This window comes from Tursiops truncatus, chromosome 2, assembly GCF_011762595.2.
Source record: "Tursiops truncatus isolate mTurTru1 chromosome 2, mTurTru1.mat.Y, whole genome shotgun sequence".
Classification (NCBI taxonomy): domain Eukaryota; kingdom Metazoa; phylum Chordata; class Mammalia; order Artiodactyla; family Delphinidae; genus Tursiops; species Tursiops truncatus.
The window spans coordinates 84,598,037-84,622,664 of record NC_047035.1 but is presented as its reverse complement, the minus strand read 5'-3'; the positions used below and the strand labels follow the sequence as shown (position 1 = coordinate 84,622,664).

The 24,628-nt window shown below is 39.8% G+C and overlaps 2 protein-coding genes across 31 annotated transcripts in view; one reads left to right on the top strand and one right to left on the bottom strand.

Moving 5' to 3' along the window:
- Window positions 1–24,628, bottom strand: part of MGA (MAX dimerization protein MGA) — a 156,266-nt gene that overhangs the window by 87,638 nt on the left and 44,000 nt on the right. For 28 of the 30 annotated variants that reach the window (XM_073800769.1, XM_073800795.1, XM_073800793.1 and 25 more), the window contains exon 2: window positions 148–1,278. In XM_073800769.1, coding sequence (XP_073656870.1) covers window positions 148–1,211 — 1,064 coding nt within the window. In that variant the 5' untranslated portion in view covers window positions 1,212–1,278. Of the gene's footprint in view, window positions 1–147; window positions 1,279–8,050; window positions 8,329–8,399; window positions 8,514–24,628 lie in introns of those variants that run through there. The other 2 variants (XM_073800768.1, XM_019935323.3) reach the window with 2 other exon arrangements.
- LOC101331457 (N-terminal kinase-like protein) overlaps window positions 8,141–24,628 on the top strand; it is a 36,610-nt gene continuing 20,122 nt past the window's right edge. Inside the window, 2 exon segments of the mRNA XM_033849868.1 lie at window positions 8,141–8,173; window positions 8,493–8,693. Of these exon segments, the coding sequence (XP_033705759.1) occupies window positions 8,141–8,173; window positions 8,493–8,693 (234 nt within the window).

The following is a 24,628-nucleotide window of genomic DNA, read 5'->3' as shown; positions in this document are numbered from 1 at the left end:
ACTGTCACTTCACAGAATGTAAAAGCAACTGTGGTACATTTTATAGCAGCTTGCATTTATCAATGTCTAAAGTCAGCAATCCACACAATCAGTATTTTAAATTCAAACCTTCCTTTTATCTCTAAGAACAGAAAATCTGTTACCTACCTTTCAGAAACCTCTTGCTTCAACTGAGGAACTTCACCAAGTGCTGAATCAATATCCATGAAACCTAGAAAGTCTCGTTTTACATTAAGGGAAGGCTTCTCCAAACCCTTGCATGATGCTTCATGACCCCTCAATAAAGGATCCGAATCAGTTAGCTGTATCTCTGACCCCTCACCTTCTGTAAGACGGACCCGTTGACCAGGAGAACTGGGAACACTATTCCCTTCCTGGTCAGAGCTGTTCTTTTGCTTTCCATCTCTCTGGGGCTTACTATTCAGCCCATCATCCCGGAAGCCTTTAGCAAATGGATTGTAATCTATTTTCAACTGGGTAATCTGAATGTTTTGATAAGCTGTTACTGCAAAGAATTCAGTCTGTGGGAAGGTAAAAGTGTGGACACCAGGGCCATTTAACTGTATCACTTCGGTAGCCTTCTCTGCAGGCACCAAATGAAGCCTCGGCAGGTAGCGATGCATAGAGTGTAAGATAATATGCCCTTCTTGGTCCAGTGTATTGTTGGTAAGTTTGAGTTTATAGAAAGATACTGGTTGATGCATCCAATAATGACCTGTGGAAGGAGATTCTGGATGAATAAAAACCCTCCCCAAAACATGGGGTTCAGCCTTCCCACTGGGTTCCCACCAGCGACCATTCCATTTATAACGATGGTTATCCACAGGAGATATATCCATGACGAGGATATATTTCATATTTGAATCTAAACCTGTTATCCAATAACGACAGTAAGGAAACATGCGTCTTCCCTGCTTGGTCAGGATCATCTCTGTGCTTCGATGATAGAATTCGTTCCACATACTATTGTTATCCAAGGTGACAGTGATTCCTCCTACAGTACAATCAGCTGGAAGGCAAATCTTTCCCTTAGATTTTCCTGGTGATGAAACACTGCTAGCCAAAGCGCAGGCATCCCGATTAGTAACCAAAATTCCTTGATCAGTTTTGCCATTTCCTGGCTGTTTTAGGATGACAAAGAAGGTAGGTGCTGCTCCTGCCACTGTCCCACCATCTTGATTAGCCAATATAATCTGCTGTTTCTCCTCCATGATTCCAGTGGGAAAATCAGTAGTAAGATAACTATAGTTACCACATAATCACAATGGCCTTCCCAGCCTAAAAAACAAGCAAAAAAACACTTTAATCAAGTGAACATTTATTTTGTTAACAAAAATACAAGAATGATTACATTACCCCCAAAATATATTCCTAAATTCTTCTAAGACTTTGCTTCTACCTTTCTCTCAATCACTGTGAAGATACTGATTCTGGAATATTTGATTATCTCTTTAAAGTTCGTTTTAATCTAATTAGTTAAATTATTCATATCCCAATCTCCAATAATTCACTATACATACTACAATCTCAAATAAAAACAAAAAGTGTACATTCATTTTAGAAAAACTACATGAAAGTATAAAAGTATACAGACTTGGAACTTCCCTGGTGGCACAATGGTTAAGAATCTGCCTGCCAATGCAAGGGAGGATCCCTGGTCGGGGAAGATCCCACTTCCACGGAGCAACTAAGCCCATGTGCCACAACTACTGAGCCCAAGCACCACAACTACTGAGCCCAAGCGCCACAACTACTGAGCCCAAGCACCACAACTACTGAAGCCCGTGTACTCTAAGGGCCTGCATGCTGCAACTACAGGGCCTGCATGCCACAACTACTGAGCCTGCATGCTGCAACTACTGAAGCCCGCACACCTAGAGCCCATGCTCTGCAACGAGAGAAGCCACCGCAATGAGAAGTCCGCGCACCGAAACGAAGAGTAGCCCCTGCTCACCACAACTAGAGAAAGCCTGCGTGCAGCAACGAAGACCCAACGCAGCCAAAAAAATTAATTAAAAATAAAATAAATGCCTTAGTTTTTAGAAAAGAAAAATATACAGACTTAAAGAGATCAAATTGGAAAGTTATTTTCATTTTAAAAGGATCCTGATACTTAATGAATTAGTTTACCAGAGGATTCCATTACACAGCAAGTTCTCCTGAGATGAGCAAAAATTAACAAATTTACATGTTATCTTTGTATATGATCAACACTTTTTATGGTAATGGCATGAGTTCATACATAAGTAAAATACTATTTACCTTGTTAGTACATACATTTAAAGAAACCAAGACAAATCACTGGAACTTACTAGGAAAGAAACAGTTGGCTCCACACCTCAGACCTTACACTGAAAAAAATTCCAGACAGACCAAACATTTAAATCCCACCCCACCCCGCCTCAGTGTAATTTTTTTTTAATTCTTAAAGAAATCTTTGAGAAAACCTTTTTGATAATAAGTAGGACATAAAATCTAGAAGTCAATAAGATGACAGAATTTTTGATAAATTCAAAATCATGTAAATTTGTTTTTAACATGACAAAAACCACCCACGCAAAATAAAAAACAAATGCCTGACTGGAAAACTATATTTGCAACTTATATCATAAAGAACTCATTTCCCGGGGCTTCCCTGGTGGCGCAGTGGTTGAGAGTCCGCCTGCCGACGCAGGGGACACAGGTTCGTGCCCTGGTCCGGGAAGATCCCACATGCCGCAGAGCGGCTGGGCGCGTGAGCCATGGCCTCTGAGCCTGCGCGTCCGGAGTCTGTACTCCGCAACGGGAGAGGCCACAACAGTGAGAGGCCTGCGTACCGCAAAAAAAAAAAAAAAAAAAAAAAAAACTCATTTCCCTAATATCAAAAGGGATCTTTTTATACAAATCAACAAGACAAAAAATCTAACAGAAAAATGGGCAAAGAATAGAAAAAGCAAATGGTTATGAAAACGTACATAGTCTCGGAATAGAGGAAATTAAAGTCGTCCTAAAATACTGTTTTTTACCCTATCAGAACAGCAAAAATCAAAAGTTTGGCAGAGGTGTTGTAAAGGGTGTACGTCAACCAGCATTCTCATCTAACCAGCTGCTGAGAGTGTAAGATGACAGAATCTAAGAGGATAACATGAAAATATCAAAAGTACAAATGCATACATCCCATGAAACAGCAGTTCTTCTAGGGCTTTATCTTATATACATGTGTGCAAATACACGCATACACACCAGTGATAAATGGTGGTACAACGACGGAGTGGAATATTCTGCAGCTAGAAAAGAATTATAAACTTTATGGACTCATACAAAATTATCTACAAGATGTATTAAGCGCATAAAGTTCAAAACAACTGTAGATTATGCTACATACTTCTATAAAGTTTAAACAAAAAAAAAGCCAAAGAAAAAAACCAGTATGTATGTATTTGCTTGACACAGACTATCTGTAAAGACAAAAAAGGAACTGGTAGTATTGGCTTTATCAAGGGAAATCAGGGTGGCTGGAAGAATACATATTCTGACACTTTCTAAATTTTGTATCTTGTAGACATACAACCAATTTCAAAAAAAAAACTGAATTAGTTAATTCATAAATGTTACAAGAAAAACGCCACATATATTGTATGATTCCATTTACATGAAATGTCCAGAATAGGCAAATCTACAGAAAGTAGATCCATAGTTGACAGTAAAAAGGGAGAGGAATAATTGGCACAATTGCTAATTGGTATGGGGTTTCTTTTGGGGGTGATCGAAATGTTCAGGAACTAAAAACCACTTAAATGTATCCTTTAAAATGGTGAATTTTATGTTATGTGAATTATATCTCAATAAAATGTTTTAAAGAAATCTCAGATTGTTACATTCAACTAAAGTGATGTGCTAAATTACCTAAATATTCTACAAGATATAAAGTTATCACCAATTAGCTTTTATACAAAAAAGGAAAATGTTACATCACTACTTCTGTTTAAAGTGGGTCAGTAATTTTGACTAATCAGATTGAGCCACTTATTGGTGCTCCTCATTATAATTAAAAGTCTAATTTTACTCTTCATCAGAACTACTAACAAGCAGCAAAAGCATCTGATCTGAATTTCACATCTTCTTACAGGGCTGGCCACATGACCACCCCCCCAAAAAGTTGGGGGGACTCCAAAACTTAAAATATTCATTAGCCTGAGGATAATATTTAAAAAATCAAGGCTTTAAAAAAGGTTGGCTATTGTTTTGTATTATGGCTAAATGTGAAAACAGAAACACACTTTCTGACACCACTGTACTAATACCCAGGAAAGGTGAAAAAAGAATCTCTCCTCCGATTTGGCATTTAAGAGATAGATAAAATTTAGAGTGATTCTTTTCAAAAGCTTTCTCAGGCTTAAGGCAATTAAGTTTATTGGTTTCCTAAAACTACCAAGTTTAAGTAACACCTATCAGAGACCGATAAAACAAAATTTAAACACACTGAGAAGTCACAAATAAAGTGACTTTATAAAAATAGTAAAGTTCAGAAAATTCACAAAAACCAATTCCTCTAAAATGGTGTATATATCAAATAACACAAATTCCTAATCCTGTATTTAGTCCATAAAGCTCAAAATTTTGTTACAAATCAAGTATTTTTGTAAGCAATTATGCAAAAACACTCTCATGAAGTGCATTTAAATATGGCACACAGCAAAGAAGTATCTGAAAAATTTTTTTCGCTATCCCAAACCTATGAAGACATTATAGGGTTCAGAATATCCTAAACATTATCTTCTATAATATTAAATTCTTGATTTTCAGATCATTTTTACAGGTAAAACTGGGGCAAAGAAGTTTTAACCAATCACTATCCTTTAAAAATTAATCTATGAAATATCAAAGATTCTACTGACAGAAATCCAGTTTAGTGTTAGAGACTGAACTGAAGTAAACTTCATACTTACGTTACATATACACATTTCAAAATTTTCCTTTCATCTAAACAGAAAAATTAAGTGCAGAAGAGTCAGACTGCCATATCTGCACTCTGTACACAGGTAACTAATAAATGTAAAAATGTGTATTAAGAGGAAAAAAAAGTTAGAACTTTCTGACTTTTGATTTGTATAAGGTCTTTTTTTTAATCCTCCAGTCAAGTTATTCCAGGAGTTGATCAAAATGTATAAAACCAAAAACCTAATTTACAAACAAAACAATCTCTATCTTGAGCCATACGTTGCTATTTGGCTTACAAACAAGTAATAAAATTTTATTCCACAACAATCTTTAAGCACAGATTTCACTTCACTATAAGCAATATGCCTATGCTTTTGGAATACTATATATACTGGATTTTCTAAAGAAAGGATAGTCAGTTCAGCAAATTTAGCTGTTTCAGACACAGAAATACCACTCTAAAGTCTAAGATAACTTTAACCAATTGCAAAAATCAAATTACTTTAGGAAGAGCTAGGCTACTCATGAAGCAGTAAATCTCCTTCCAGCAAGATTCTAAAAATACTCTGTGTTTGGCTCTCTGAAAGCATTAAGGAAGACCACAGTTTTGGTACATAGATATAACTTAACATTCAAAAAAACAATCTCAGTTCAGCTTTTCAAGATCAAGCAGTTATCTACATAAAATAACTATAAAAATGACCCGAGGAGTTAAGTTTAATTGTGGATGTGAAATACTAACATTCTGAAAATGTCAACGTTTTGAAGGTACAGGCACTCACACACCAACACACAAATGCCATTTCGCAGAGAATGTTTTCGGGTAACATGGCAAGTTCCATAAGTAAATTGCTACAATTTCGGAGTCCCTATTCTGAGTATCTTTTCACCAGTGACATCTCTGGGAAATGTTTAACTACTAAAGCCATAACCCTCATACAACTTACCAAATACACTAACCGGTTTACTAGGTAGGTACCTAATTCAATGATTCAGGTACTAGTACGCCAATTTAAAATTGGCCCCAAAGTACGCCAATTTAAAATTCCAAATCAATACCATTACTTTAAAAACACAAACTATTCAAATGATGGTGAACCTAAACCGAATGTTTCCGAAGTTGCTAAAAATAACCATAACTTTTCATACAACAAATGCATTACTGTATGGTAGGTACAAAGATGTTAGTTTGTTCCTTAACATAATCATTCACTGTAAGAGTGTGGTTACGTTTCTGAAACTCAAATTTGTAAGAGAATAGGTTCACTCGAATTTCAGTATTCACCAATATACAATGAGCCCAGAAATTTGAAAAATCTTTTTAAAACTATAATTTGCACACAAAAATAATCAGAAAATATGATAGCAAGTGATGCAAAGAGTAAAAGAGCCAACTATCCGTTCTTAATCGTCATTAAGTTAACTTTAATAATTAAATAAATGGTACTCGCGATCTATTAATAAGCGCTTACTTTGTACCAGACTATACCCTGGGCATTTTATCATCACCACAACCCTAAATTTGAAAGGTAAATTTCAAAATATTATCTGAAATGCTTTAGATTTTAAGGCACAAAGTTGCATTTACCTAAGATAGTAGTCCCCCCCCTTCTCTCCTCAAAAACCATTTGTTAATGCTGGCTTCATGAGCATTTTCTATTCCTAGGAATGATCCCTTAACTACAACTCGGTGTTAGAAAGCTCTCAGGTCCCTAATATTTGCATAAGTAGAATTTGAAGAACTAACGTATATGGCAGAAACGGACAGCAATCAAATGGCCACCTTGCCTTGGATTAACTATGGCAAGGTACCTGGGGCACTAAGTTTTCTCAAATTCTAAGCATGTGTTCTCTGGAAAATGCACCCAACCCACTCAACTCACACAACAGCTGGAAACATAGCCCTACAGCAGCAAGAAGCACTAGCGCCCACTCCATACCCTTGGAAGTGAAAAGGCCGCCTGCCAGTCTCGGAGGACTACAGTCGCCGTCGACTATCGGGGCCCACATCACCGCTTTCCAACTGCAAAGGCCAGCTAGCCAAGAACCACGTGAAAAAATGCCGCAAGGAAAGCTCTTCCGGGGAAGGGGAGTCCGACTGATCACGTGCCGCCGGCCGGAACCCGCGGATCGCTCGGCAGGATCCAGTCGCATCCTGTTACCGTGGAAACTACAGAACCACCCGCCCAGCCCTCCCAGGCCAGCCCCCTTCCCAGCAGCCGTCACGCCATCTCCAGGCACTTTCCCTGCAGCCTAGCCGCGGCGTCGTGCCCAGAAAGAGGCAGAGCAGGCGGTATTTGCCAGGGACTCTGCCGCAGAAGCCCGGAAAGCTTCACAACACACGCTGGCAGCGCGCGGGTGGGCTCGAGAGTTCTCTTGATCCACGTGTCTGCCCCAGCGACGCGAACCCTGGGAGAGTGGTCTTCCCTCAGAAGGAAGAGTACTTTCGTTACTCACGTTGTTCTCCCATTGGTAACCCTTCCTTTCAGACCTCCTACACTCTCCCTGCTTCCAACCTCGCCAGAGGAGGCATCTCCAGAGTTCCGAAGGCAAAGCAAAACTCTTCAAATCATGACACTACCACTTCCTACTCTCAACCCAGTGTGAAATAATCCCTAACTTCTCCATACTCTTCGCACGCAGATTCGTCAACTTTGGTTACTGGTGCTCGGAGCGGTTTATTTCTGTCCCAGACCCACCTACCGCTAAGGGCAGAGACCAACTTGACAAATTAATAGAAGCGGGAAGGCACACAGAGAACTAGCCAAAGGCTGCCCCACAGAGGGAAAAAGAAAATAACACCTGCTCTTCCCACCTGTTTTCCCCGCCCTCATCTCTGCACTTACGAACCACCGGTCCTTTGTTTACCAAGTTCCCACTCCTATACGGCTCACTTCCTCGCCCTCCTTCTTTATTAAACTCGCGGTCTTGCTTCAAACAACCTGCCAGGAAATTACATGCTGGGCGACAGCTTTATACAGGTGTCAAAACGCTGCACGCAGCTCCTTAGAAAAGCGAGGTCAGCACAGTTTTGGAACCCCGAGACCTGAGCTCTAAAAGGCAAAGCGCACAAGCACGGCTCTCGACCTAAAGCTCCACGCCTGGCTGGAAGGCGTCACGCGTATCGTACCATGCGGTGCGGCACCCCACGCACGCGAGGGCAGGCCCGCGCCATGGGCGCTTCTCACCCCGCCCGCCTCGTGGCCTCTTGCTGGCGTCGATGTTCCCAGTTAGTTCGCGGCGCGACGCGGAAGTGAGGCCGGGGACGCGCGCGAGGTGACATGCGCAGCCTCGCTCAGAAGACCACAGGCGCGCGCCAAAGGCGGCTCCGCGCAAGGCCTGGCCTGGCCGGAGCGTGCGAAGATCGCTCAGCGGAACGCTTCTGACACCATAAAAAATACACAAGAGCTTCAAACTCTCGGAAAACTCCAATCGGGCCAGTACTAAAGAGACGTCCTCCACCCAGGCCCGAGAGTTACCGTGCGGGGCGTGGCCGGCCTCACCCGGAGTCCTTCACATCCCGCTGGGGGCGGGTTATTCTGTTCGGTTCGCACACCGTGTGTCCGCTCCAGCTGAAGAGCCTGCGCGCGCATCAAACGTCCACGTCATCGCGCACGCGCTCCTACCGTCTCGGAGGCCGTCGCGCAAGCGCAAAAGAAGGCGCGAGCAGCACCTCCCTCGCCCCTCCCCCAACACCAGGAGGCCAAACGGCCCCGGAGCTGCGACAAGACCCTTGGGACCCGCCCCTGGAGCTGAAGCCGCTGCCTTTCCGGGTACCAGCAACCGAGAAAAGCCTACTGAAGCTTCCAGAATCAAGAGTGACGAGGCAGGAGGGAGGTACCCCAATTCCCCCAGCCTCGCACACGAAGCCTTCGCGAAAACTGTGAAACCTTTGCCCGCGGGCTTTCTCAACTGAGCCTGCCACCTTTTCCCTTGGGCTCCTCGCCGGCCCCGCCCCTGCTGAGCCCAGCCCCACCCACGTGGGATTCCGCAGCCCGCAAGGCTTCATTGGCCCGTCAAATGAATCCACGATCTTCCTCCCCAATGTGCTGTGGGCTTACAGAGCGCCAGAACGTCGGGAAACCTTGAGGAAAAGTCCCTGAGAGACGGGTGATGGAGTTTACAACATCCAGAACCGAAGAACACTAGTAAAGTAGGGAGGAGTCCGAAAGCCTCAATGCCGAGTGGGAAGGGAAGAAGAGTTGCTACTAGCTTGCCCGATACAAAGATGAAAGCTGTCCTGATAAAACAGTAAAACGTGGAAATGAGAATTTTGCACGATAGAGTGTTATCTGAGCATTAATGCCCTGATCCTGCGTTTTCAATTTTTGTTTGTTCAAGATATTTAAGCTATGAGGTGCAAACAAAAAGTTATCTATGATGTGTCAGGCGGTTGTCAAACATCAAAAATTATCTTTCTTCTTACCCACCCCTTACCAGCCATTCTTCCTTCTCTGCGAACACGCCAGTAAAAAGGGAGAGTTGTTTAAAGTTGTAGAAAAGAGGCAAAACAGAAATTGGTAGTAAGAGAGCAGAAATTTTGGTCCATGTTTCCAAACTTTCCTTTCACTCTCTTAGAAGAACTGGCAAGTACTGAGAACCTACTACCTGCTAGGTGACTTGACATAAAACACTGTGAAGGACAATGTTCATTGCAGCTCTATGTACAATAGCCAGGACATGGAAGCAACCTAAGTGTCCATCTACAGATGAATGGATAAAGAAGATGTAGCACATATATACAATGGAATATTACTCAGCCATAAAACGAAACGAAACTGAGTTATTTGTAGTGAGGTGGATGGACCTAGAGACTGTCATACAGAGTGAAGTCAGAAAGAGAAAAACAAATACCGTATGCTAGCTCATATATATGGAATTTTTTAAAAAAAGGTACTGAAGAACCTAGGGGCAGGACAGGAATAAAGACGCAAATGTAGAGAATGGACTTGAGGACACGGGGAGGGGGAAGGGTAAGCTGGGACGAAGTGAGAGAGTGGCATGGACATATATACACTACCAAATGTAAAATAGATAGCTAGTGGGAAGCAGCCGCATAGCACAGGGAGATCAGCTCTGTGTTTTGTGACCACCTAGAGGGGTGGAATAGGGAGGGTGGGAAGGAGACGCAAGAGGGAGGAGATATGGGGATATATGTATATGTATAGCTGATTCACTTTGTTATACAGCAGAAACTAATACACCATTGTAAAGCAATTATACTCCAATAAAGACGTTAAAAAAAAAAACTGCGAAGGAGAATGAGGAGGTTACAAGAAAGCCAAAAAGAAGAGGTTTATCCAACAAGACTTATCTGAGCTGGACTCCAGGCATATTAGGAAGGGTCTTCTTTCTCTGCCTTCTGCTCTTCCTGAGAGAATATGCCACACCATGGGGAGAAATTGTGCTGGAATTAATATGGAATGGAAAATATGCAGGCTAAAGTTGATGGACTTCTGAACTTGCTCTGAAACCCCCATTCAGGCACTGTCAACCACAGCATTACCAGTGCAACAAACGAATAATATCCAAGATACTAGGCAAAAGTAAAAAGTAACCGTTTCTTTCACACCTTCCTCTTCTTCCCTGATCCCAAGCACCTCTTTCCTGGAAGCTGCCTTTTCAGAATCTCCCACCTCATCCAAGAATGCCTTCCTGTCAAAGGTCTAAGGTTTCCTCATATAAAATTTCCATTTTCTGAAGCAGAAATAAAATTTGTGTTGACTTGTTATTAATGCATCTGATCCTAAGGTGTAAATGAATGATGACTGGTTAACAACCATGGCTAGTCAGAGTTGCAACCCAAGAAGAACACGTTAACACAAATGATATCCCTAATTGGAGAATTGGGGGTGTGGGAGAATGGAGTTTTTCTTTTGCTACTCTCTCCCAACACCAGGCAAACATTATGAAATGCCAGACACTTAAAAATATTTTTTTCAAGATTTAGCACTGGATCTCCTCCTGGTGGGAGAGGTAAACTACCTGTATTTTTTCAAAGTGGGATTTATTTACCTTACCTATACAGATCTAGAGATGTACTATCAAGAACCTGAGAACTTATAAATGTTGTTTTTATATATATAATCTAAAAATAATAATATTGCCACACCATTTCAGTGGCCTATTTTTGATTTAACATTATGCTAGTACCAAAGTAACCACTTTTTTTGTTTGCTTTTCCAAGCAAGCTCTGTGTTTGCATTCAGGGTTTAATGCAGTGTTTCTCAGACTGGGATCCTTGGGTGTTCTCTTTGGATATGTAAGAACTTCTTCCTTTATATTTTTTTTTAAGATTTTTTTGATGTGGACCATTTCAAAAGTCTTTTATTGAATCTGTTACTATATTGCTTCTGTTTTATGTTTTGATTTTTTGGCTGCGAGGCATGTGGGATCTTAGCTCCCTGACCAGGGATCAAACCTGCACCCCCTGCATTGGAAGGCAAAGTCTTAACCACGGGACTGCCAGGGAAGTCCCTAGAACTTCTTCCTTTAAAAGGCATCTGTATATAACCCAAGTTTTTAAAATTCCAAGCTAACTACAAGAATTGACGCTCATGAGTTTCACAGGTAAACCTCAGCGGTCTAGTTGAAGAGCCCTAGGTGACTGTGTCACCACCCAGTCCTGGAATGTTCTAGGAGTTTCCAGGCAACTTCGGCTGCCTGTGGTTGAATCGTATGGACCAAGCTTCAGGTGCCAGGAGAGCCTGCTCCTTTCAATTGGAATTCTCTCATTTCAGTTATCAAAGCTCACCTTGTTCATCCAGCCTGATACAAAAATCTTTCCCTGGGACATCCCCTAGTGGTCCAGTGGGTAAGACTCCGTGCTCCCAATGCAGGGGGCCCGGGTTCAATCCCAGGTGGGGGAACTAGATCCCGCATGAATGCCACAACTTAAGAGTCCGCATGCTGCAACTAAAAGTTCCTGCGTGCCACAACTAAGACCCAGCGCAGCCAAAACAAATAAATTAAAAAAAAATTTTTTTAATCTTTCCCAGGACTTTCCTGGTGGCACAGTGGTTAAGAACCCACCTGCCAATGCAGGGGACATGGGTTCAAGCCCTGGTCCGGGAAGATCCCACATGTCACGGAGCAACTAAGCCTATGCGCCACAACTACTGAGCCTGCACTCTACAGCCTGCGAGCCACAACTACTGAGCCCGTGTGCCACAACTACTGAAGCCCACGTGCCTAAAGCCTGTGCTCCACAAGAGAGGCCACCGCAACGAGAAGCCCGCGCACCACAACAAAGAGGAGACCCCGCTCGTCGTAACTAGAGAAAGCCCACGCACAGCAACAAAGACCCAATGCAGCTAAAAATAAATAAATTAATTTTTTAAAATCTTTCCCTTGGATTTCTTTGGTTGGACCTTCAAAGAGATTTCACTAAATATTAGGGGGGTGGGGATAGAGAATGCATGCAATATAAACAATATGGCTAGAAAGAACACAGTTTTGAATCAAGATTGCTCTATAAACACATAAGCCCTATCCATTTACATGCACATTTTTCCTATTCGACAAATATCTGAGTGCCTTGTATATGCTGAAGAAAGACAGGCACCTCATGCACTGTTCAGAGGTCTACACTAGAACCCCAAAGAGTTGGCACAACTTAACAGAATCCACCAGCAAGACAGACGATATTCCTTATCCAATCTATCCAGATCCCACCTTCCCAATTCCAATTTCTACTGACGACATACCTTCCTCAAATGACTAAAAGAGAAAATGATCCCACTCTTCAGATGAGACCATCACCACCCCTCATATAACTCCTGGGTTGTTGTCTTGTTTACAATATCTTAATTCAATACAATAAAGACCATTCTTAGAATAAGAGCTACATACAGACTAGGTTATAAAAGAGGCTTGTTTTTTGTAACAAAAAAAAACCTGTCACTAGCCAGGTTTCACTAAAAACTTGTATGCTAGGCAGAGGGAAAAGAGGGAATCATAACAGCTTATATATAACTCCTTCTTTGCCTACTATTTATTACTGCAACTAAAACCAACTCATGCAGAGGGACAAGGTATAACTGGCTCTGATATCTGAAACTTGGACTAAGGTATTAAAAGTGGCAAGAGTCCTGCCCTGAAGGAGCAATTAATCTATCCAATGAATAGCTTTAAAAGTTTCTTAATCAGTATAGTAATGTGATTAAAAGCATGTTTTAGAAAATATCTGTTAACAAAAGGATGGAAAAGAGAATAGAAATGTGATGGAATGTTATCAGTGTTCATGAAGAAACACCATTCCCTCTTGCTGCCCCATATCTTAAACCTGCACAATCATATTCTTTTCCCTTTGACTAAGATCTTCCCAGATGCCTCAAACCTAACTTATTTACTCTTCATGCTTAAGCTTAAATGTCAATTCTTCAAGAAACTTTCCTTAACCCCCAATGACAGATGTCTCCCTGTTATATGCTCTCATAGTACCCTGTACTTCTTATAGCACCTACCACAACTATAATTATTTTTAAAACTATGCATTAATGAATGTCTTGCCCACTGGACTGTTTGCTCTACTCTATTCTAGTGCCTAGCACAATGCGTGGAACAGAGCAGACACATAGTATCTGTTGAATTAACGAATATGAAATCACAGGTCCCAGTTTTCCAGGCAAGTCCGAATATCAAATATTGACTTAATGTCCAACAATTTGGGATTTGGAAAACAGGGTCATAATACATTTAACCATACTCACATTAATATTAGCAAACAAGCATCCTGCTGTGGCCAACATTTTCCAAAGGTGTACAGTTGTAGTTAGAAAAAACTTGTACCATTGACTCTTACCTCAAATTATTTCTCCTTAGAGGAATGGATAAATATTATTGACAGGGCAGATGCTTCAAGAGATAAGAATATTTTTCTAGGAAACTCTAACTACTTATTGACTGCCTTTTGCATGAGTGACTTTTGACAATATTACCCAGGAAATCAAAAAAGACAAGCAGATTCTTTGCACTGGGAGAAATTCTATGATCCCATAATTTACCATCTGCTAACAAAAGCAACAAGTTGTAACAGAGATTGCCATCTGCATATACTCGATCTACAAAAAAAAAAAGTAAATATCTTCAAGGTGAAAAGGTACTTTAGTAACAGTGAATTTGTTTTAGTAAGATCTAAAGGGGAAAATGTCAGAAATCAGTTAAAATGAAGTTCAGAAAGCTAGTTTCAGAAGGATTACAAAACAAAAAAGAATAGATCTAAAAGAAAAGTAAACTTATACATTTTCAATGTAATATTGAGCCCGTAGAAGAAACATCTTATCTAGGAAAGCATAAAAGGAAGAACAGGAAGAAGTTTATCTAACTAAGCCTAGAGCTGTGCAGGGATTTAAAACACACATGAAAACATATAAAAACAGAAACTAGAACTACTGGCCAAAGAAGAGGACTGGGAGACAGCAAGTAAACTGCAAGGCTGGAATCAGGCAAAAATCAAGAAGCCTATGGCAGAAAAATACACTGAAAAACTGTCTGCAAATGTGTATGAAAGAAGGCATGCTTACTTTACATGAAGGACACCACTGCCTCATGGAAATGAGCTATGGTGATCAACGTAGTGGTTCCTAGACTACTGGGACATCATAAACCAGTAAAATTTCCCCCCAAAAGATTTAAATGACCATCACAAGGTGACCAAATTTTTAACTTACAAAGTATACCACCTACTATTACCAGTCATTCTTAAAATAATGGGGTTTTTAAAAATTATTTTTTGGGGGGCTGCTCCACACGGCTTGCGGGATATCTTAGTTCCCCAACCAGGGATCGAACCCAGGCCCCCTACAGTGGAAGCACGGAGACCTAACCACTGCACCACCAGGGAATTCCCAAAATAATGGGTATTTTAAGACCAAAAATCAAGGAGAACATATCTCATAACGAATAATAGTCATTTATTTTTAATACATTTAGATAGATGAAAAATGTACTCCACTGTCCTTATTTCGTGATATACCACTGAAAATTTGCAGCAGATGTTTAGAAATGACTGCTAGCCACATAGTAGGCTCCCTGGATAGCTAAGATTTGGTCTTCTGAGAAAAAATGACATACAAGAGGCCTGGGATGGGGTAATAAATCACTTTGCCAAGGAGTCAAGAGTCAGCCTCTCTTCGTCAGTAACAATAGAAGAGAAGAGGATGTTAGCCAGGAGATACCCCAATCCAGACTAAAGGACAGCCACATGATTAGCAAGCTACTCTGAGTGTGTGTGTTGGTGGGGGGCAAGGAGTGTCACTGAAAACAAGATGATAGCTTTAGCACTATGGCAAGATCCTAGACCCTCAATAGAACTATATGAGAACAATGCAGTAAAACCAAGAAACAAGGTCAGATTGGGTGAACCACCCATTCGATCAATACATACTTAAAAACTGTGGGACACATGGTGGCTCATGGTGGCAAAGGAAGAGGCAGGTCAAGTTGGGCTTCAGGCATATCAGACAAAGGAAAAACAGGGGTGTAAAAAAACTTGTTTTATCTGAGAAGTAAACCTAAGAGGATTTTAAATGACTTAAAAATAAATGCTGAAAAAGGATTTTATAACCTTTACCTTTACTAAAAATGTTAGCTATGATCTAACCACTGGAGGGCAGGCAATACCTGTTAAAGGAAAGGAAAAAGGTGTATTGAAATATAGAATATAAAGATTATTCAAGCAAGTTGAATATAGTACATTATCCAAATTATCTATATATAGATTATAAGTTGCAGTGATTACACAGAGCCGATATTTTTCATCCCAGGATTAGTTCCACCCAACATTCTCTAAATAAGGATACAATCAGTTAAGTAAATATGTGTTAAGCACCAACTATGTGTAAGGCACTGAACCAAGGATAAAGAAATGAATAAAAATAAGTCCCCTTGAGTTCTAGATGAAGAGACAGGATAATAACATTGCAAAACTATTGTTGGCAGTTTGGAAAAAGCCTTCTAGGAACATCATAGGAATGCGCACAGCCTAGGGAATCTAAAAGATTACAAAGAAGAGGGGACTTTTGAGCTGGGTCCTGAAGGAGAAATAAAATTAATGAGAGAGAAAAGAAGGACACTGCAGGCAGTAGCTATATAATCAGTAAACAGATAACTACAATAAATTATCCACAATTTGGAGATAGGGCTGCCTTTACAAAATACTGAAGTAAAGATCAATGCAATAGGTAAAATTAGTACCATGTAGAAGTAACCTACCCTACGAAATGGGATTGGACACTTGGGAGATATTTACCCAATCTATAACTCCATGATGCTCATGATATATATACATTCACTCTTTCAAACATTTAGATCCCTACTCTATACTGTCAAACATTTATCAGAGGTGTACAAAAGAAAAACTACAGAAGCACACTGTAAAGAGGAACTGTCACTGAAGTATCAATAAAGGCTTAATGTTAAATAAAGGATGTCTAGAAGTTGACAAAGCAAAGGTGGGAAAGGTTTTCTAATCAGAAAACAGCTGTGCAAAGGCACATGATATAAAAGAACAGAGTATTCATTAATTTCTTCAAACATTTGTTGTGCATTTACCACATACAGATTATGGAACACAAAAATAAGATACGATTTCTGCTCTCAAGAGCTTGCAATCAATTATCAGACAACCAATTATCACATAACCAATAAGCAATGATGACAGCAAAAAATAAAGAACGCTATTTTTATGGTTCTCTGTCCAGGGTGCAATGGAAGCACAAACAAAGGGCAGCTAAATCAGACTGAGGAAGTCAGAGAAGAATTCCCAGAGAAAGTGAAGAATGAGTAGAAATTAGCAAGGTATGAAAGAGCAGGAGCAGAGTGGGTGCAGAAGAATAGCATTTCAGACAGAAAGCAGCCTATGTGAAGACAGAGAAACAAGAGAGGGAACACATTCAGGGAGCACAAGTACTGTAATATGGCTACTATTAAAAATGTCCATATCTGTGGAGAAGCATAACTACAGGACTAGAAAAGACAAAGGGAGCCATATTTTATAGTACTTAGCAAGCAACAGGTGGAAATTCATCTTATAAGAAGAAGAGATCATTCAAGGGATTATAAGAAGATACATGAGGGACTTCCCTGGCAGTCCAGTGGTTAGGACTCCGCGTTTCCAATGCAGGGGGCGTGGGTTCGATCCCTGGTCGGGGAACTAAAATTCCACATGCCGTTCAGCTCGGCCAAAAAAAAAAAAAAGATGATGATATATAAAATACTCAAACTCACATGTTTTAAGAAAATTATTTCTGGCACTGGTTAAGACCATGTGGAAGATGCAAGACTAGAAGCCAATCAGACTTCTCTCCATATCCACCTACATACTTGCTCACATCAGAAACCCAAGTAATTCTTGACACTTTCCGCTTCCTTACCTGCCCAAATGTCTAGCCAATCACCAAATTTTCCTGTTGTTCCAACATCCCTGACTTTCTGACCATGATGTGATCTCAAAGCACCACATATTTGTCCTTACTAGAAATTATCACAGTTCTAATATTTATACTTACTTGTGTAATTCTTTCATTGCCTTATTTCTCCCCCTTATCCCACCACCCCCACAAACTAGACTATAAATTCGGAATTGTTTCTTTTTTAACCTCTATGTTGTACCCTCAGCTTCTATTATAGTACCCGGCACTTAGAAGCACTCAATTTAAAACACTTTAAACCCATACGTTTCATTCCACCTCCACTACTGACACCCTAGTCCTAAATACCAACAGCTCTTACCTGAGCTACTACAATAGACTTTTTTTTTTCTTTTTTTCAATAGACTCTATCTCTAGGCACTCATTCTAGCTCTTCTCTCGTCCATTTTCCACACAGCAGCAAGTGACACCTTCTAAACATAAATCAGTTCATGCCAGCTCTGCCATTTATAACCTTCCATTAGCTTCTCATTTCATTCAGAACAAAATCCAAACTCCTTAATATGGCCTACAGATCTCTGCATTCATGTCATTCTCCCCACAACATACCATACTCCAGACACAATGACCTTCTGTTTGTCAAATGCTCCAAACCCTTTCCTACTTCAGGGTCTTTGTACTACCTTTTCTTTTTGCCTGAAATGCTTCCAGTCCCCACAAATCTTCACTTAGTTAACATCTATTCCTCCTTCAAGTCTGTGTAATTGCCACTACCTCAATGCTATCCCTACTCCCTACTCTAAATTCTCTCAAAATACCCTGTTCTGTTACTTCATGACACTTATCAAAATGTATAATTACTTATTTGTGATCATATAATGTCTACCTCCTGCACAAATAATAAAAGCTAACATTTACTGAGCATTTTACATATATTAACTCATTTAATCCGAATAACCAATGAAGCAGGAACTACTTATCAACCTCATTTCAAAGATGAAACTGAGGTATAGAGAGGTTAAAAAAATTGCTCTAGGTCATATTGTAAGGAGTCAAAATTTGAACCCAAAGTTCATACTTTTAATCACTATGCTACTGAGTAAGCTTTGAGAGGACAGAGTAACTTCACTTATATGTGGAATCTAAAAACCAAGTGAACAGGGATTCCCTGGTGGCGCAGTGGTTGAGAGTCCACCTGCCGATGCAGAGGACACGGGTTCGTGCCCCAGTCTGGGAAGATCCCACATGCTGCGGAGCGGCTGGGCCCGTGAGCCATGGCCGCTGAGCCTGTGCGTCTGGAGCCTGTGCGCCACAACGGGAGGGGCCACAACAGTGATAGGCCCGCGTACCGCAAAAAAAAAAAAAAAAAAAAATGTTAGTCCCTATACTGTACACCCATAACTTATATAATATTGTACATGAGCTATACTTCGATTTAAAAAATTATTTTGGGCTTCCCTGGTGGTGCAGTGGTTGAGAGTCCACCTGCCGATTCAGGGGACACGGGTTCATGCCCCTGTCCGGGAGTCTTATCCACTGCGCCACCAAGGAAGTCCCCTAGGTCATAATTCTTAATAAACACACTTTTCTTAAGGGGAAAGAAAGTTCATATTCATATATATTTTTCACATAAAAGATCTAGGTTAGAAACTCCAAAGTCTAAGAGCTCTTCAGGTAGTACACACACACACACAAAATTGTACAAATCTTTCCTTAAATAAATAAAAACCAAACTACATAAACTCCCGATCTCTTTTTTTACTTTTTCTCTTTTTCTACGATGGTATTAATCCTGACGTTAACCAGTAGTATGATTTAAAGGTTGTCAAAACACCATCCAGAATGATTTCCCTCACAGACCTGCCTCCATCAAGCACGATTTTCCTCCCAGTAGACTTACTCTTTCGGGTTAAGGGAGAAGTTGGCAAACTATTATAGCCCACAGGCCAACTAGGGCCCTCTGCCTGTTTTTGTACAGCCCATGAGCTAAGAATGGTTTTTACACTTTTAAATGGTTGGAAAAAAAATCAAAAAGAGGAATGTTTCATGATGTGAAGGTTATATACAATTCAATTTTAAGTGTCCATAAATAAAACTTTATTAAAACTTATTTATTTACACATTGTCTATGGCTGCTTTTAAAATGACAGATTTCAGTATTTATAAAAGACCACATATGGCACTCTAATGGTTTTGCAATGCTGCTCAGAGCACTACAAATTACAGTAATGCAATTGTAATGACAGCTTTTCAAGCACTAAGTTATCCCTATACATTGTATTTTATATTACTAGTGCATATCCTTTAAGTCAAAACAAGAAAATAAAAGTGAGCTTCAAGTATCATATTCTTAAGATATAATGGAGTGTAGATAATCTTGTTATCAAATTAGATTGACAAAGCATTAGGTTTATTATGCAATGACACTACAGCTGTGCTGAAAGAATACAATATACATCAACATTACCAGACTAAGCACTCATCACAGTATTTCCAACTCATGGACAAACACAATCAGAAAAATTAGAAAACTTAAAGAGAAGATCCCTTCACAGCTGAATTTCTTCATAAATAAAAAATGAAGGGGAGACGCAAGAGGGAAGAGATATGGGAACATATGTATATGTATAACTGATTCACTATGTTATAAAGCAAAAATTAACACACCATTGTAAAGCAATTATACCCCAATAAAGATGTTAAAAAAAAAAAAATGAGGATGCAACCAAAGTAAGCTGCCGAGTGGCTCATTTGTTAGCCAAGCAAGGAAAGCCTTTTATCAACGGTGAGTTAATTAAATCAAGCTTAACTATAGCAGCCAAAGAAATGTGTCTAGAGAAAATAAATTTATTTGAGAATATAAGCCTTTTGGCAAGGAGCTGAAGACACTGGTAGCAATATCAATAAAAAGCTATTTTATTCATCAACTTAAAAACACATACAACAACAGCAAAAAAAACACATACAATATCAAAGCAAATGATTTTGAGTGTTTTCCTTGGCTCTTGATGAATCATAATAATTAGCGTGTATGAATAATCTGCATGAAACAATAGGCAAGAGTATTTTCAAAGAAACTGGGAAAACACTAACTCAGTGCAGCCTGAAGTGGTATCTGCTAGGATCCATTACAAGTGATGGTGGTAAAAATACATGTGGGCAGGAAAGGGCTTAATTGGACAAATTTACAAAGTTTATGAAAATTTAGGAAGTTTAAAGCCTACAGTTATTCACTGCATTATTCATCGGAAGATACTTTGCAGAAAATAACTGAATCTATCATATTTTATTTAACTAGTAGTGTCAGTGGCTAACTTCCCTCTCATGTACTTAACCATCCTTGATTTCATGAATTTTTGTCAGAAATAGAAGTGAATATCCTGATTTGCCCTACCACTAAGAAGTTACCAGGCTTAACAGTGGTAAAGTTTTATTGCAATTTTTTTGAGCTGAAATTTTTCTGTATAAGAAGAACTGCCCTAAACAACTATTATTGAAAAACGAATACCTTTGTAAATTAGCTTTTCCTACAGACCTGATAATGTTTCTCAATGAATTCAACCTAAAATCAAGAGGCAAACAGTGATTACATGCAAAACTTATACTGCAACGAAGTCGTCTCAATAAAAACTAACACAGTTTAGGGCTTCCCTGGTGGCACAGTGGTTGGGAGTCCGCCTGCCGATGCAGGGGACGCGGGTTCGTGCCCCGGTCCGGGAGGATCCCACGTGCTGCGGAGCGGCTGGGCCCGTGAGCCGTGGCCGCTGGGCCTGCGCGTCCGGAGCCTGTGCTCCGCGGAGGGTGAGGCCACGGCAGTGAGAGGCCTGCGTAACGCAAAAAAACAAAACAAACAAAAAAAAAAACTAACACAGTTTGAATCACAAATAATGTCATGCTGCATACATATCCCATGCCATCGAGAGTTAAAAGAATATGCAACGTGTCCACTCCCAGAGATATCACCTCATACCTGTTAGAACGGCTATCATCTAACATCAAAAAGACAAGAGATGGACTTCCCTGGTGGCACAGTGGTTAAGAATCCGCCTGCCAACACAGGGGACACGGGTTTGAGCCCTGGTCTGGGAAGATCCCACATGCCACAGAGCAACTAAGCCCGTGCGCCACAACTACTGAGCCTGCGCTCTAGAGCCCGCGAGCCACAACTACTGAAGCCAGTGCACCTAGAGCCCGTGCTCCTCAACAAGAGAAGCCACCGCAATGAGAAACCCACACACCACAATAAAGAGCAGCCCCCGCTCACCGCAACTAGAGAAAGCCCGTGCACAGCAACAAAGACCCAACACAGCCAAAAATAAAAAATATAATTAAGTAAATAAATTTATTTTTAAAAAAGACAAGAGATAATAAATGCTGGCAAAGATGTGGAGAAAAAGGGAAACTTGTGCACCAATAGGTGGGATTGTAAATTGGCACAGCCACTATGGAATCAGTATGCAGGTTCTTCAAATAATTAAAAACAGAACTACCATATGATCCAGCAATTCCACTTCTGGGTATATATCTGAAGAAAATGAAATCATTATGTTGAAAAGATATCTGCACCACCACCATCACCACCACCACCACCACCCGCCATGTCATTACTTATAATAGCCAAGACATCATGGAAACAATCTAACTGTCCCTCAACAGATGAATGGATAAAGAAAATGTGAGATACATATACATACACACACAGTGGAATACTATTCAGCCTTAAAAAAGAAGGAAATCCTGCCATGGATGGATCTTGAGGACATTATGGTACATGAACTAAGTCATACAGAAAGACAAATTCTGTATGATCTCACTTATATGTGGAATCTTGAAGGGAAAAAACCCTCATAGAAAAAGATCAGATATGTGGTTACCAGAGGCAGGGGGCCAGGGGGTAGGATGGGAGGGAGGATTGGAGGAAGATGGTCAAAAGGTACAAACTTCCAGTTATAAAATAAATAAATACTGGGAATGTAATGCACAACATGATGACTATAGTTAACACTGTTGTATGGTGTATATATATATTTTTTTTAATATTTATTTATTTGGCTGCATCGGGTCTTAGTTGCAGCACACGGGATCTTTGTTGCAGCATGCGGGATCTTTCACTGCAATGTGCGGGCTCTTTGTTGCAGTGTGCAGGGTTCTCTCTAGTTGTGGTGTATGGTATATTTAAAGTTGCTAAGGGAGTAAATCCTAAAAGTTCTTACCACAAGAGAAAAAAAACTAATTTTTTTGGTATCTATATGAGATGATGAATGTTAACTAAACTTGTGATAATCACTTCGCATATATGTAAGTCAAGTCATTATACTCTCATCTTAAAACTCATACAGTGCCGTATGCCAATTATATCTCAATAACACTGAAAGAAAGAAAGTGGAAAAGAGAAGATGTCTGTTCTTATACAAATTTGTAGTACATATATTTTCTGAGTTCAAACTACTGTTCCAGTAGAGTTTTTCAGACTTTGATACAAATGAAAGGATATTTCCCTATTACGAAATCCATTTACCTGTGCAGTTGAGGAGCTTCCATGTAGCTTTAAATCAGAAGTAATTAATCTGTAATTAATATTAAATGGCAAGTATCGGGAGAAAAATCTAACAGAATTCTGTAAGTGCCTTCCAAGTAATGAACAAGCTCAATTAGAAACATACACTTGTGGAATGATATCAGTATTTGGCAGTAACTTTCTATGTATTTTCAAATATGAAACACACAAAACCTCAAACATATTATCAATAACAGATGAACATTTGCAATCAATTTTGATGCTAAGGAATACTAACTTTGAATACTAATCTCAACTAAACAAAATGTTGTCCTCCAAAAAAAGAAATCCATTCTTCTCCTCAGTAGATAGGTATTACCAAAAAATAGATACTCAATTATTATTGGGTTTTTTTCCTGTTATTTAAGTACCTACATAATATCTTATTTTACCCCTTGGCCCACAAAGCCTAAAATATTTACTATCTGGTCCTTACAGAAAAAGTTTGCCAACCTCTATGTTAAAGCATTAGCTCTAACTGATTAGCTATACAAACTTGGACATCAATTAGCTTCCCCAGGTCTTTGCTTCCACATTTATAAAAAGAGGGGGATTGAAGAAAATCCCTATGGGACCTTTCAACTCTAATATTCCAATAATGATAAGTTTTATATTCACTTTATATGATAATATTTTAAATGGGAGCTTTGACCAACTTATAAATTATGAAGAAATGTCCAATTACACAAAGAATGAAGAAACACTTTATTAATACTACAGAAGACCAACAAATGGCACTGGTACAACTAGATCTACACATGCAAAAGAATGAAGTTGGACCCCTTACCTCACACCATATGCAAAAGTAACTCAAAATAGATCAATGATCTAAATGTAAGCACTAGGGGCTTCCCTGGTGGCGCAGTGGTTGAGAGTCAGCCTGCCGATGCAGGGGACATGGGTTCGTGCCCTGGTCTGGGAAGATCCCACATGCTGTGGAGCGGCTAGGCTCCGTGAGCCATGGCCGCTGAGCCTGCGCGTCCAGAGCCTGTGCTCCACAACGGGAGAGGCCACAACAGTGAGAGGCCCGCGTACCGCAAAAAATAAAAAAATTAAAAATAAATGTAAGCACTAAAATCATAAAACTTTTAGAAGAAAACATGTGGGAAAATCTTCACAACCTTGGATTTTGGCAATGACACCCAAAAGCACAGGCAACAAAAGAAAAACAGATAAACTGGACTCCATTAAAATGTGAAACTTTTGTACATCAACAGAGCCTATTAATAAGACAGTGAAAAGACAACCCACAGAATGGGAGAAGATATCTGCAAGTCATATATCTGATACAAGTCATGATAGATAGACAGATAGATCCAGAATATATAAAGAACTCTTACAGCTCAACAACAAAAAAACAAACATGCCAACTCAAAAAATGGACAAAGGACTTGACAAGACATTTCAGCAAAGATATATAAATGGCCAATAAAAGGACATGGAAAGATGCTCAGTCATTAGTGATTCGAAAAATGCAAATCAAAACCACAATGAGAAAAAAAAAAAAAAACCACAATGAGATGCCACTTCATTCACACTAAGTTGAATATAATCAAAAAAGACAGATAATAACAAATGTTGGCAAGGATGTGAACAAACAAACTCTCATACTCTGCTGGTGGGAATGTAAAATGGTACAGGTGCTTTGGAAAACAGTCTGGCAGTTTCTCAAAAGATTAAACAGAGTTAACCTATGACCCAGTAATTCCACTACTATGTACATATACTTAAGAAAAATGAAAAAAATATTTTCACCAAAAATAAAAAAAAAAGTACATGA